This window comes from Phyllobates terribilis, unplaced genomic scaffold, assembly GCF_046119375.1.
Source record: "Phyllobates terribilis strain yellow unplaced genomic scaffold, ASM4611937v1 Scaffold_3__8_contigs__length_932513732, whole genome shotgun sequence".
Classification (NCBI taxonomy): Eukaryota; Metazoa; Chordata; class Amphibia; order Anura; family Dendrobatidae; genus Phyllobates; species Phyllobates terribilis.
The window spans coordinates 284,470,192-284,485,257 of record NW_027362763.1 but is presented as its reverse complement, the minus strand read 5'-3'; the positions used below and the strand labels follow the sequence as shown (position 1 = coordinate 284,485,257).

At 43.0% G+C, this 15,066-nt stretch overlaps 1 protein-coding gene across 1 annotated transcript in view; it reads left to right on the top strand.

Annotated features, from left to right (window-relative positions):
* The window catches only part of WDR49 (WD repeat domain 49), a 337,861-nt gene that overhangs the window by 219,924 nt on the left and 102,871 nt on the right, over nt 1–15,066 (top strand). Inside the window, exon 10 of the mRNA XM_073674828.1 lies at nt 9,365–9,495. Coding sequence (XP_073530929.1) covers nt 9,365–9,495 — 131 coding nt within the window. The remainder of the gene's footprint in view (nt 1–9,364; nt 9,496–15,066) is intronic.

Here is a 15,066-nt window from a genome sequence, read left to right as displayed (position 1 = left end):
CTGGCTTCTGGAGTTGTCGGACGGGAATGAGACACTGACTCTTCAAGGCTTTACACCCGAAACTTCCGGTTAATCCGAGGCCTTCACTTGCCATGGAGACGGTCATGGTCATCTGTGGAGAGGAAACACTAACGCCAAGGGCAGCCTCTCCTACAGGCCTAATGTCTTGGGATTCTCCAACCTTCGCTGGACAAAGACCGTGAGGGGGTCCTCCTTGATCAAATAGCCCTTACACAGCCTGGAGGCGTGTTTGGGGTCATTGTTCTGTTGAAAAATAAATGATGGTCCAACTAAATGCAAGCCGGATGGAATAGCATGCCGCTGCAAGATGCTGTGGTAGCCATGCTGGTTCAGTATGCCTTAAATTTTGAATAAATCCCCAACAGTGTCACCAGCAAAGCACACCCCACACCATCACACCTCCTCCTCCATGCTTCACGGTGGGAACCAGGCATGTAGAGTCCATCCGTTCACTTTTTCTGCGACGCACAAAGACACGGTGGTCGGAACCAAAGATCTCAAATTTGGACTCATCAGACCAAAGCACAGATTTCCGCTGGTCTAATGTCCATTCCTTGTGTTCTTTAGCCCAAATAAGTCTCTTCTGCTTGTTGCCTGTCCTTAGCAGTGGTTTCCTAGCAGCTATTTTACCATGAAGGCCTGCTGCACAAAGTCTCCTCTTAACAGTTGTTGTAGAGATGTGTCTGCTGCTAGAACTCTGTGTGGCATTGACCTGGTCTCTAATCTGAGCTGCTGTTAACCTGCGATTTCTGAGGCTGGTGACTCGGATAAACTTATCCTCAGAAGCAGAGTGTTACGGACAGACTAGCGTGAGCGTGATTAGTGATCCCACTGTACCATGAACCGAGGAGTTCCTGGAGGGGAGTAATTAAGTATCAACCTGGTCCGACCAAGGTCACACGGCCGCTCAGTTGACTCCATGATCCAGGGAGGAACCGAGCAGAGGGACCAGGTGCCACTCCAGGTCAGACCCCGGTCACAGCTGTTGACCCACATCGGGGAATGCAGGAACAGGCAGGTTAGACTGGCATGTAGACAGGTGGGTACTGGCAAGCACGGCTGGTATGCAGACAGGTGGATATTGACAGGCACAGCTGGTATGTAGACAGGTGGGCACTGGCAGGCACGGCTGGCGTGCAGACAGGTGGGCACTGGCAGGCACAGCTGGCGTGCAGACAGGTTGGCACAGTCAGGCACGGCTGACATGCAGAGAGGCGGGTAATGGCAGGTAGGAACGCAGGCAGGATAGGGACCCGTACAGACTGGGATACAGAAACGGAGCCGCAGGTGCAGTAGACAAGCAGAGCAGAGCAAAACCGCAGATGCGGTAAACAAGCAAAGCAGAGCAAAACCCGCAGATACGGTGAACAAGCAAAGCAGAGCAAAACCGCAGGTGCGGTGAGCAAGCAGAGCAAAGCAAAACCCGCAGATGCGGTGAACAAGCAAAGCAGAGCAAAACCCGCAGATGCGGTGAACAAGCAAAGCAGAGCAAAACTCGCAGATGCGGTGAACAAGCAAAGCAGAGCAAAACCCGCAGATGCGGTAGACAAGCAAAGCAGAGAAAAACCGCAGATGCGGTGAACAAGCAGAGCAATGCAAAACCCGCAGATGCGGTAGACAGGACAGGGCTCTGTTCACATGGAACAGACTGGAGAACACAAGAAGATAGCTGAAGCACAGGAGTTAGATACAGAGGCAGGGAAACAGAACAAGCAGAACCAGATACACACAAAGTACTTGCAATGAAGTAGCGAGTGGACACAAAACTCACAAACAGAAGTATAGAGACAATGAGTTGGAGTTAGGTGCAGGTTCAGATACTGCAGGAAAAGGAAAAGGTACAGACATAGAGACAAACAGGTAACGGACTAGGACACTGTTCAGACAGGATCAGAACTAGGAACAAGATACAGGAACGAGCCTGGGAACTCAGCCCCCAGGGTGGCGGAAACTGGCTAAAGTCACAGGTACAGGTAAAAGGCCTGGGTATACAACCCCCAGGGTGGCAGAAATAGACTAGATACAGGACAGGACCTGGCAACTAAGTTGCAAGGAACAAACAGATAGAAAGTGTTGCTCAGGCTCCTCCTACTGGGTGGAGGGGGTTTAAGTATCCAGTGACTCACAGCAATAGGCTGGGGACGCATTAGGACTGTGCACACAGTAGCTATAAGAAACAAGCAGAAAGCCGCGCCGACGCCCTAAGCAATCAGACAAGAGACATGGACACAGCAGGTACAGAAACAAAGAGTGCAACATGGACTGACAGGTAAGATTGCGGTCTTGCATGGTGGAAAGTGGTGCACCATGCAAGCACGCCGCCAGGGATATTACACAGAGGTGACTCTTGGTCTTCCTTTCCTGGGGCAGTCCTCATGTGAGCCAGTTTCTTTGTAGCGCTTGATGGTTTTTGCAACTGCACTTGGGGACAGTTTCAAAGTTTGCCCAATTTTTCCCACTGACTGACCTTCATTACTTTAAGTAATGATGGCCACTCGTTTTTCTTTACATAGCTTCTTTTTTCTTGCCATAATACAAATTCTAACAGTCTATTCAGTAGGACTATCAGCTGTGTATCCACCTGACTTCTGCACAACACAACTGATGGTCCCAACCCCATTTATAAGGCAAGAAATCCCACTTATTAAACCTGACAGGGCACACCTGTGAAGTGAAAACCATTTCCGGTGACTACCTCTTGAAGTACATCAAGAGAATGCCAAGAGTGTGCAAAGCAGTCATCAAAGCAAAAGGTGGCTACTTTGAAGAACCTAGAATATAAGACATATTTTCAGTTGTTTCACACTTTTTTGTTAAGTATATAATTCCACATGTGTTAATTCATAGTTTTGATTCCTTCAGTGTGAATGTACAATTTTCAAAGTCATGAAAATACAGAAAAATCTTTAAATGAGAAGGTGTGTCCAAACTTTTGGTCTGTACTGTATAAATAAGTTGAAGGTTGATACAAGTCCATCATGTTCAATATACAGCTTAATATGTTGATCAAAAGAAAATAAAAAAAAACTTATGGCGCAGAGACTAATAGCTCAATATTAGGGGAACAATTCCGTCTCAACTCCACATACGGCAATCAGACTAGTTCCTTGAATGAACGTCCCATCACAGAATCTAGTATTCATAACCTGTAATATTAATTATATTTTATGAAATGCATCAACGCCCTCTTTGAGCTATATATTTACAGGTGCATCTCACTAAATTAGAATATCATCAAAAAGTTAATTTATTTCAGTTCTTAAATACAAAAAGTGAAACTCATATATTACAGTGGCATGTAAAAGTTTGGACACCCCTGGTCAAAATTACTGTTATTGTGAACAGTTAAGCAAGCTAAAGATGGAATGATCTCTAAAAGGCCTGAAGTTAAAGATGACACATTTCCTGTGTATTGTAGGCAAAAAAAATATGTATATTTCTATCTTTTACATTTTATAAATTACAAAAAGGAAAATGGGCCGAAGCAAAAGTTTGGGCACCCTGCATGGTTAGTACCTAGTAGCCCCCCTTTTGCAAGTATCACAGCTTGTAAACGCTTTTTGTAGCCAGCCAAGAGTCTTTCAATTTTTGTTTGGGGGATTTTCATCCATTCTTCCTTGGAAAATTCTTCCAGTTCTGTGAGATTCCTGGGTCGTCTTGCATGCACTGCTCTTTTGAGGCTGAGCCACAGATTTTCAGTGCTGTTTAGATCAGAGGACTGTGAGGGCCATTGTAAAACCTTCAGCTTGCGCCTTTTGAGGTAGTCTATTGTGGATTTTGACGTGTGTTTAGGATCATTATCCATTTGTAGAAGCCATCTTCTTTTAAACTTCAGCTTTTTATAGATGGTGTTATGTTTGCATCAAGAACTTGTGGAAATTTAATTTAATCTATTCTTCACTCTACCCGTGAAATGTTCCCTGTGCCATTGGTTGCAACACAACCCAAAAGAATTATTGATCCACCCCCATGCTTAATGGTTGGATAGATGTTCTTTCCTGAAATTCTGTGCCCTTTTTCTCCACATATACCTTTGATCATTGTGGCCAAAGAGTCCTATTTTAATCTCATTGGTCCACAAGACTTGTTTCCAAAATGCATCAGGCTTGTTTCGATGTTCTTTTGCAAACTTCTGATGCTCAATTTTATTGTGAGGAAGCAGGAGAGGTTTTCTTCTGATAACTCTTCCATCAAGGCCATATTTGTGCAGATGTCTCTGAACAGTAGAACAATGTACCACAATTCCAGAGTCTGCTAAATCTTTCTGAAGGTCTTTTGCAGTCAAGCGGAGGTTATGATTTGCCTCTCTAGTAATCCTACGAGCAGATCTCACTGACATTTTTCCTGGTCTTCAAGACCTTATCTTGACCTCCACTGTTCCTGATAACTGCCATTTCTAAATTACATTTAGAACTGAGGAAAGGGCAACTTGAAAACGCTTTGCTATCTTCTCATAGCCTTCTCCTGCTTTGAGGGCCTCCACCATTTTCATTTTCAGAGTGCAAGCCAGCAGTTTAGAAGAACCTATGGCTTCTGTGGCTTCTGTTCTTTGGCACAAGGTTAGAGGAGGCTGGGTTTTTTGCATCACCTGGCCTTTCTTAACGATGATATTGATAGTGATGAAGTCATAACCCTAAAAGGCTAATTAAGGTCTGGAACCTTGGTCAAAGTTATCTGAGCACATAAATCTGCAAGGGTGCCCAAACTTTTGCATTGGCCGATTTACCTTTTTGTAATTTATAAAATGTAAAAAATGACAATATAAATATATTTTTGCCTAAAATACAAAGGAAATGTGTCATATTTAATTTTAGGCCTTTTAGAGATCACTTAATCTAAAACTTGCTTAACTGTTCACAATAACAGTAATTTTGACCAGGGGTGCCCAAACTTTTACATGCCACTGTATATAGTCATTACAAACAGTGATCTATTTCAAGTGTTTATTTCTGTTAATGTTGCTGATTATGGCTTACAGCCAATGAAAACACAAAAGTCATTATCTCAGTAAATTAGAATTCTTTATAACAACAGCTTGAAAAATGTTTTTAAAATCCGAAATGTTGGCCTACTGAAATATATGTTCAGTAAATGCACTCAATACTTTGTCGGGCTCCTTTTGCATCAATTACTGCATCAATGTGGCGTGGCATGGAGGCGATCAGCCTGTGGCACTGCTGATGTGTTATGGAAGCCCAGGATGCTTTGATAGCAGCCTTCAGCTCGTCTGCATTGCTGGGTTTGGTGTCTCTCATCTTCTTCTTGACAATACCCCATAGAAATGGGGTTAAGGTCAGACAAGTTTGCTGGCCAATCAAGCACAGTGATACTGTTGTTTTTAAACCAAGTATTGGTATTTTTGGCAGTGTGGACAGGTGCCAAGTCCTGCTGGAGAATGAAATTTCCATCTCCAAAAAGCTTGTTGGCAGAGCGAAGCATGAAGTGCTCTAAAATTTCCTGGTAGACGGCTGCGCTGACTTTGGTCTTGATAAAACACAGTGGACCTACACCAGCAGATGACATGGCTCCCCAAACCATCAATGATTGTAGAAACTTCACAGTAGACCTCAAGCAGCTTGGATTGTGTGCCTCTCTACTCTTCCTCCAGACTCTGGGACCTTGTGGAGTGTGTCAATGACTGCCTTCTGGACATCTGTCAAGTCAGCAGTCTTCCCCATCATTGTGGAGCCTACTGAAACAGACTAAGGGACCTTTTTAAACGCTTAGGAAGCCTTTGCAGATGTTTTTTGTTAATTATTCTAATTTACTGAGATGATGACTTTTGTTTTTTCATTGGCTGTAAGCCATAATTATCAACATTAACAGAAATAAACATTTGAAATAGATCACTCTGTTTGTAATGACTTTATATAATATGAGTTTCACTTTTTGTATTGAAGAACTGAAATAAATTAACTTTTTGATGATATTCTAATTTTGCGAAAAGCACCTGTATATGTATGTGTGTGTGTATATATATATATATATATATATATATATATATATATATATACAGTACAGACCAAAAGTTTGGACACACCTTCTCATTTAAAGATTTTTCTGTATTTTCATGACTTTGAAAATTGTACATTCACACTGAAGGCATCAAAACTATGAATTAACACATGTGGAATTATATACTTAACAAAAAAGTGTGAAACAACTGAAAATATGTCTTATATTCTACAGTAGGTTCTTCAAAGTAGCCACCTTTTGCTTTGATGACTGCTTTGCACACTCTTGGCATTCTCTTGATGAGCTTCAAGAGGTAGTCACCGGAAATGGTTTTCACTTCACAGGTGTGCCCTGTCAGGTTTAATAAGTGGGATTTCTTGCCTTATAAATGGGGTTGGGACCATCAGTTGTGTTGTGCAGAAGTCAGGTGGATACACAGCTGATAGTCCTACTGAATAAACTGTTAGAATTTGTATTATGGCAAGAAAAAAGCAACTAAGTAAAGAAAAATGAGTGGCCATCTTTATTTTAAGAAATGAAGGTCAGTCAGTCCAAAAAATTGGGCACACTTTGAAAGTGTCCCCAAGTGCAGTTGCAAAATCCATCAAGCGCTACAAAGAAACTGGCTCACATGAGGACCGCCCCAGGAAAAGGAAGATCAAGAGTCACCTCTGCTTCTGAGGATAAGTTTATCCGAGTCACCAGCCTCAGAAATCGCAGGTTAACAGCAGCTCAGATTAGAGACCAGGTCAATGCCACACAGAGTTCTAGCAGCAGATACATCTCTTCAACAACTGTTAAGAGGAGACTTTGTGCAGCAGGCCTTCATGGTAAAATAGCTGCTAGGAAACCACTGCTAAGGACAGGCAACAAGCAGAAGAGACTCGTTTGGGCTAAAGAACACAAGGAATGGACATTAGACCAGTGGAAATCTGTGCTTTGGTCTGGTGAGTCCAAAATTGAGATCTTTGGTTCCAACCACCATGTCTTTGTGCGACGTTGAAAAGGTGAACGGATGGACTCTACATGCCTGGTTCCCACTGTGAAGCATGGAGGAGGAGGTGTGATGGTGTGGGGGTGCTTTGCTGGTGACACTGTTGGGGATTTATTCAAAATTGAAGGCATACTGAACCAGCAAGGCTACCACAGCATCTTGCAGCGGCATGCTATTCCCTCCGGTTTGCGTTTAGTTGGACCATCATTTATTTTTCAACAGGACAATGACCCCAAACACACCTCCGGGCTGTGTAAGGGCTATTTGACCAAGAGGGAGAGTGATGGGGTGCTACGCCAGATGACCTGGCCTCCACAGTCACCAGACCTGAACCCAATTGAGATGGTTTGGGGTGAGCTGGACCGCAGAGTGAAGGCAAAAGGGCCAACAAGTGCTAAGCATCTCTGGGAACTCCTTCAAGATTGTTGGAAGACCATTTCCGGTGACTACCTCTTGAAGCTCATCAAGAGAATGCCAAGAGTGTGCGAAGCAGTCATCAAAGCAAAAGGTGGCTACTTTGAAGAACCTAGAATATAAGACATATTTTCAGTTGTTTCACACTTTTTTGTTAAGTATATAATTCCACATGTGTTAATTCATAGTTTTGATGCCTTCAGTGTGAATGTACAATTTTCATAGTCATGAAAATACAGAAAAATCTTTAAATGAGAAGGTGTGTCCAAACTTTTGGTCTGTACTGTATATACACTACCGTTCAAAAGTTTGGGGTCATTAAGAAATTTCATTATTTTTGAAAGAAAAGCACATTTTTTTTCAATGAAGCTAACATTAAATGAATCAGAATTACACTCTAAACTTTGTTAATGTGGTAAATGACTATTCTAGCTGCAAACGTCTTGTTTTTATTGGAATATCTACATAGGTGTATAGAGCCCCATTTCCAACAACCACCACTCCAGTGTTTTAATAGTACATTGTGCTTGCTAACTGTTTAAGAAGGCTAATGGATGTTTAGAAAACCCTAGAAAACCCTTGCACAAGTATGTTAGCCCAGCTGAAAATGGTTTGGCTGATTTGAGAAGCTATAAAATTGACCTTCCTTTGAGCTAGTTGAGAATCTGGAGCATTACATTTGTTTGTTCTATGAAACTCTCAAAATGGCCAGAAAAAGAGAACTTTCATGTGAAACTCGACAGTCTATTCTTGTTCTTAGAAATGAAGGCTATTCCATGCGAGAAATTGCCAAGAAACTGAAGATTTCCTACAACGATGTGTACTACTCCCTATAGAGGAGAGCACAAACAGCCTCTAACCAGAGTAGAAAGAGAAGTGGGAGGCCCTGCTGCACAACTGAGCACAAGACAAGTACATTAGAGTCTCTAGTTTGAGAAATCGACGCCTCACAGCTCCTCAACTGGCAGCTTCATTCAATAGTACACGCAAAACGCCTGTGCCAACGTCTACAGTGAAGAGGCGACTCCGGGATGCTGGCCTTCAGGGCAAAGTGGCAAAGAAAAAGCCATATCTGAGACTGTCTAATGAAAGGAAAAGATTAATATGGGCAAAAGAACACAGACATTGGACAGAGGAAGATTGGAAAAAAGTTTTATGGACAGACGAATCAAAGTTTGAGGTGTTAGGATCACACAGAAGAACATTTGTGAGACGCAGAACAACTGAAAAGATGCTGGAAGAGTGCCTGACGCCATCTGTCAAGCATGGTGGAGGTAATGTGATGGTCTGGGATTGCTTTGGTGCTGGTAAAGTGGGAGATTTGTACAAGGTAAATGGGATTTTGAATAAGGAAGGCTATCACTCCATTTTGCAATGCCATGCCATACCCTGTGGACAGCGCTTGATTGGAGCCAAATTTCATCCTACAACAGGACAATGACCCAAAGCACACCTCCAAATTATGCATGAACTATTTAGGGAAGCTAGTATTCTATCTGTAATGGAATGGCCAGCGCAGTCACCAGATCTCAACACCATTGAGCTGTTGTGAGAGCAGCTTGACCGTATGGAACGCAAAAAGTTCCCATCATGCCAATCCAACTTGAGGGAGGGGCTTCAGGAAGCATGGGGGTAAATTTCTCAAGATTACCTCAGCAAATTAACAGCTAGAATGCCAAAGGTCTGCAATGCTGTAATTGCTGCAAAAGGAGCATTCTTTGACGAAAGCAAAGTTTGAAGGAGAAACTTATTCTTTCTAATAAAAATCATTATTGCTAACCTTGTCAATGTCTGGACTATATTTTCTAATCATTTTGCAACTTATTTGATAAATAAAAGTTTGAGTTTTCATGGAAAACACAAAATTGTCTGGGTGACCCCAAATTTTTGAACGGTAGTATGTATATATATATATATATATATATATATATATATATATACACATATATTAATATACAGTATATATTTATTCTCTTTAAGGATAATTACAGTTTTCCGACTGAACAGTTTAACCCAATACCTTGTTCAGCCTTCAGAATGGAAAGGAGGAGTACAGCACCATGATGATATCTTATGTGCAGCCTTCTTGCCACCTCAAAGTCTAGTTACCGGTAAGGATTTCACCATGTGGTTTGGATGCAATTTGGGGGTCTAGCTTTGTAAGACATGGTAGTAATAAATAGAATAAAGTAGTAGTAAATAAATGAATACGTGAATAAATAATAAATTAAGAAGGAATAATAATAAATGACTCATCAAACTAAATGAATCATTCAGCAAGTACAAAGTTAATTTGCTTGTAACCTGGAGACTCTATGTACAAATAAATCCTAAATTGGTAATAGTGCAGCCTTTATCCTGAACCCTATGCCCCAAGGGTTTTCAATCTACAAAAAATGTCACAATGTGGCAAATCTCCAGTACCGCTCCATGATCGGTATTACAGTATTTTTTTTTCTTGTAAAGCAAAAAAAAAGTCCAATAATAAAATCTTTTTTTGAAATCAGAAATGTTCATGCCTCACTGCTGTTCGGTGAAATTACAGCTTTTAACTAATGAATTTATTTATATATGACAGCTAGGTAAAATATACCCTGGCACTTTTCAGCACATAATTCCCTAAGAAATTAAATGAAAGGAAAGAACACTTCAGCTTTTGGAGACACAAAGAATACATTATTTACTATCCAAGACAGTAGCTTCATTTTTCTGCAGACACTAATCAAATACAATAGCCCTCAGAAAAAAACTGTCAGTAATGGGAAAAAAGCAAATAGGTTGTTATTTGCCAAATTATGAGAACGAGAAACTTAGTACTTTCCTTGATAACATGCATAGATGTAGTCAAGTTGAGTTTGTCGCTGCAGAACAGCTGGGTTTGACAAGTAACTTATTACTTGAAGTTATTTATGATTGTCCATAAGAAAGCAGATAAGCGATTTCTTAAAGAGACTCTCTAGGTAAAAGTTATACACTGTATGATGACTAGTGATGACTAGTGCAGGGGTCGATAAATGACACAAGGATTCAAAGAGAACTATAGTAACAATAGCATACACCATGTCCGTGTATCGGTTTTCTGCTACGTGGTGTTATTTCTAGAATATGGTTGTCTTAAGTCCCCCATATACATTAGACTAATGGTGGGATCGTCCGACCGTCTAATGCGTATAGCAGCTTCCCAACTCTCACCTCACAGATAGTGTTGAGCCACCCCCGTAGTGTTCGGGTTCGGTTCGGTTCGTCGAACACCGGGATGTTCGAGGAACTGTTCGTCGAACTGTTCGTCGAACACCTTAGAACACCGTCGAACACCGTTAAAACCAATGGCAGGCAAACAAAAACACATAGAAACACATAGAAAACACCTTCAAAGGTGTCCAAAAGCTGACAAACTCCTCAGAAGACGCTTTCTTTAAAAAAGCCGGCTGGCAATTCAGCAGCGGCATACACCGGTACCCGACAATTTAGACAAGAAGGAATAGAGCCTCACACATAGATTAGATAGATAGAAACATGTCAGTCACATATATATGAAGTACAGTGACAGTGTTGCTTACTGTACTTGTCATTTAGTGTAAAGGATTTATTAAAAAATATAATAGTGTTTTCATGCACTGTCTCTTTAAAAAAGCCGGCCGGCAATTCAGCATCTGTACCCGACAATTTATAACAGACAGAATAGAGCTTCACACATAGATTAGATAGATAGAAACATGTCAGTCACATATATATGAAGTACAGTGACAATGTTGCTTACTGTACTTGTCATTTAGTGTAAAGGATTTATTAAAAAAAATAATAGTGTTTTCATGCACCGTCTCTTTAAAAAAGCCGGCCGGCAATTCAGCATCTGTACCCGACAATTTATAACAAACAGAATAGAGCTTCACACATAGATTAGATAGATAGAAACATGTCAGTCACATATATATGAAGTACAGTGATAGTGTTGGTTACTGTACTTGTCATTTAGTATTAAAATAAAGGATTTATTATTAAAAAAATTGGCGTGGGGTTCCCCTTAATTTTAGTCTCTAGCGGAGGTTAAGCAGACAGCTGGGGCAGATGTTTGAAGCCTGGGAAGGGGGTAATACCCACGGAGCTTCCCAGGCTACTAATATGAGCCCCCAGCTGAATACATAGCCTTTACTAGCTATTAAAATGGGGGACCCCCCCAAAAAAATGACGTGGGGTCCCCCCTAATTTAATAGCTAGCAAAGGCTAGGCAGACAGCTGGGGGCTGATATTAATAGCCCAGGAAGGGTGCCATGAATATTGGCCCCCTCCCAGGCTAGAAACACCAGCCATCAGCCGCCCCAGAAATGGCGCATTCATAGGATGCGCCAATTCTGGCACTTAGCCTCGCTCTTCCACGCTGCCCTGTAGCGGTGGCAGGGGGTAATAGGGCTGGGGTTGATGTCAGCTTATAATGCCAGCTGACATCAAGCCCAGGTTAGTAATGGAGAGGCGTCTATAAGACACCCCCATTACTAACCCCATAGTCAAAGTTAAAAGAAAACACAAACACCCAGAATAAAGTCCTTTAATTGAAATAAAGACACAATCATTTATTGTTCTAAATTAAACCATACTTACCATCACGCCCATTCCAGCTGAAGCCAACGATCTCCTGCAATAAAAGAAAAATAATAAAGCAACCTCATCCTTACCTTTCCATGGTTCCCACGACAGCTTCAGCTCTGCTACATCGAGATGACAGGCTGGACCGCAGCAGAACGCCGCCATCCAGCCTGTCATCCCGCAGACACTGAGAAGCGCAGGCTTGCTTGCGCTCTGCAGTGTCTGGCTGTGACGGCATAAAGATGAGACGAGTTCATGTCCAATGAACTCAGCTCACCTCCTGCACGTCACTGACAGCGTGGGAGAATTCTCCTGCACTCAGCGCTTCAGCGTGAGAATTCTCCCACGCTGAAGCGCTGAGTGCAGGAGAATTTTCCCACGCTGTCAGTGACGTGCATAAGGTGAGCTCATGTCCAATGAACTCAGCTCACCTCCTGCACGTCACTGACAGCGTGGGAGAATTCTCCTGCACTCAGCGCTTCAGTGTGAGAATTCTCCCACGCTGAAGCGCTGAGTGCAGGAGAATTTTCCCATGCTGTCAGTGACGTGCATGAGGTGAGCCGAGTTCATTGGACATTAACTCGGCTCATCTGGATACCCTCACAGAGAGACACTGTGGAGCGCAAGCAAGCCTGCGCTTCTCAGTGTCTGCGGGATGACAGGCTGGATGGCAGCGTTCTGCTGCGGTCCAGCCTGTCATCTCGATGTAGCAGAGCTGAAGCTGTCATGGGAACCATGGAAAGGTAAGGATGATGTTGCTTTATTATTTTTCTTTTATTTCAGGAGATCGTTGGCTTCAGCTGGAATGGGTGTGATGGTAAGTATAGTTTAATTTAGAACAATAAAGAATTGTGTGTTTATTTCAATTAAAGGACTTTTTTCTGGGTGTTGTGTTTTTTTTAAATACTTTACTAGAAATTCATGGTGGTCATGTCTAATATTGGCGTGACCCCATGAATTTTGGGCTTAGGGCCAGCTGATAATGCCAAGCTGGCCCTAACCCCTTTATTACCCAGTGAGCCACCGCATCAGGGCCCTGGATGAGTTGGGTACAGCGCCAGAAGATGGCGCTTCTATGAACGCGCCATTTTCCGGGGTGGCTGCGGACTGCAATTTGCAGCGGGGGTGGCCCAGAAAGCTTGGGCCTCCCTGCGCTGCGGATTCCAGCCCCCAGCTGCATAGTTGTACCTGGCTGGACACAAAAACAGGGCGAAGCCCCACGTCAATTTTCTTTAAATTATTTCATGAAATAATTAACAAAAAAAGGGCTTCCCTATATTGTTGTGTCCGGCCAGGTACAAATAGGCAGCTGGTGGTTGGGGGCAGCCCGTTCCTGCCTGCTGCACCTGACTGGACACAAATATAGTGCGAAGCCCCACGTCAATTTTTTTTTAATTATTTCATGAATTTCCTGAAATAATTTAAAAAAATTGAAGTGGGGCTTCGCACTATATTTGTGTCCAGCCAGGTACAGCAGGCAGGAATGGGCTGCCCCCAACCACCAGCTGCCTATTTGTACCTGGCCGGACACAACAATATAGGGAAGGCCTTTTTTTCTTAATTATTTCATGAATTTCATGAAATAATTAAAAAAAATTGAAGTGGGGCTTCGCACTATATTTGTGTCCAGCCAGGTACAGCAGGCAGGAACGGGCTGCCCCCAACCACCAGCTGACTATTTGTACCTGGCCGGACACAACAATATAGGGAAGGCCTTTTTTTCTTAATTATTTCATGAATTTCATGAAATAATTAAAAAAAAAATACGTGGGGCTTCGCCCTATTTTTGTGTCCAGCCAGGTACAACTAGGTAGCTGGGGGCTGGAATCTGCAGCGCAGGGAGGCCCAAGCTTTCTGGGCCCCCCCCGCTGCAAATTGCAGTCCGCAGCCACCCCGGAAAATGGCGCGTTCATAGAAGCGCCATCTTCTGGCGCTGTACCCAACTCATCCAGGGCCCTGGTGCGGTGGCTCACTGGGTAATAAAGGGGTTAGGGCCAGCTTGGTATTATCAGCTGGCCCCAAGCCCAAAATTCATGGGGTCACGCCAGTATTAGACATGACCGCCATGAATTTCTAGTAAAGTATTTAAAAAAAACACAACACCCAGAATAAAGTCCTTTAATTGAAATAAACACACAATTCTTTATTGTTCTAAATTAAACTATACTTACCATCACGCCCATTCCAGCTGAAGCCAACGATCTCCTGCAATAAAAGAAAAATAATAAACCAACCTCATCCTTACTTTTCCATGGTTCCCACGACAGCTTCAGCTCTGCTACATCGAGATGACAGGCTGGACCGCAGCAGAACGCTGCCATCCAGCCTGTCATGCCGCAGACACTGAGAAGAGCAGGCATGCTTGCGCTCCTCAGTGTCTCGCTGTGACGGCATCCAGATGAGCCGAGTTCATGTCCAATGAACTCAGCTCACCTCATGCACGTCACTGACAGCGTGGGAAAATTCTCACGCTGAAGTGCTGAGTGCAGGAGAATTCTCCCACGCTGTCAGTGACGTGCATGAGTTGAGCTCATGTCCAATGAACTCAGCTCACCTCATGCACCTCACTGACAGCGTGGGAAAATTCTCCTGCACTCAGCGCTTCAGCGTGAGAATTCTCCCACGCTGTAAGTGACGTGCATGAGGTGAGCCGAGTTCATTGGACATGACCTCGGCTCATCTTTATGCCGTCACAGAGAGACAATGTGGAGCGCAAGCAAGTCTGCTCTTCTCAGTGTCTGCGGGATGACAGGCTGGATGGCGGCGTTCTGCTGCGGTCCAGCCTGTCATCTCGATGTAGCAGAGCTGAAGCTGTCGTGGGAACCATGGAAAGGTAAGGATGAGGTTGCTTTATTATTTTATTTTTATTACAGGAGATCGTTGGCTTCAGCTGGAATGGGCGTGATGGTAAGTATGGTTTAATTTAGAACAATAAAGAATTGTGTCTTTATTTCAATTAAAGGACTTTATTCTGGGTGTTTGTGTTTTTTTTAACTTTGACTATGGGGTTAGTAATGGGGGTGTCTTATAGACGCCTCTCCATTACTAACCTGGGCTTGATGTCAGCTGGCATTATAAGCTGACATCAACCCCAGCCC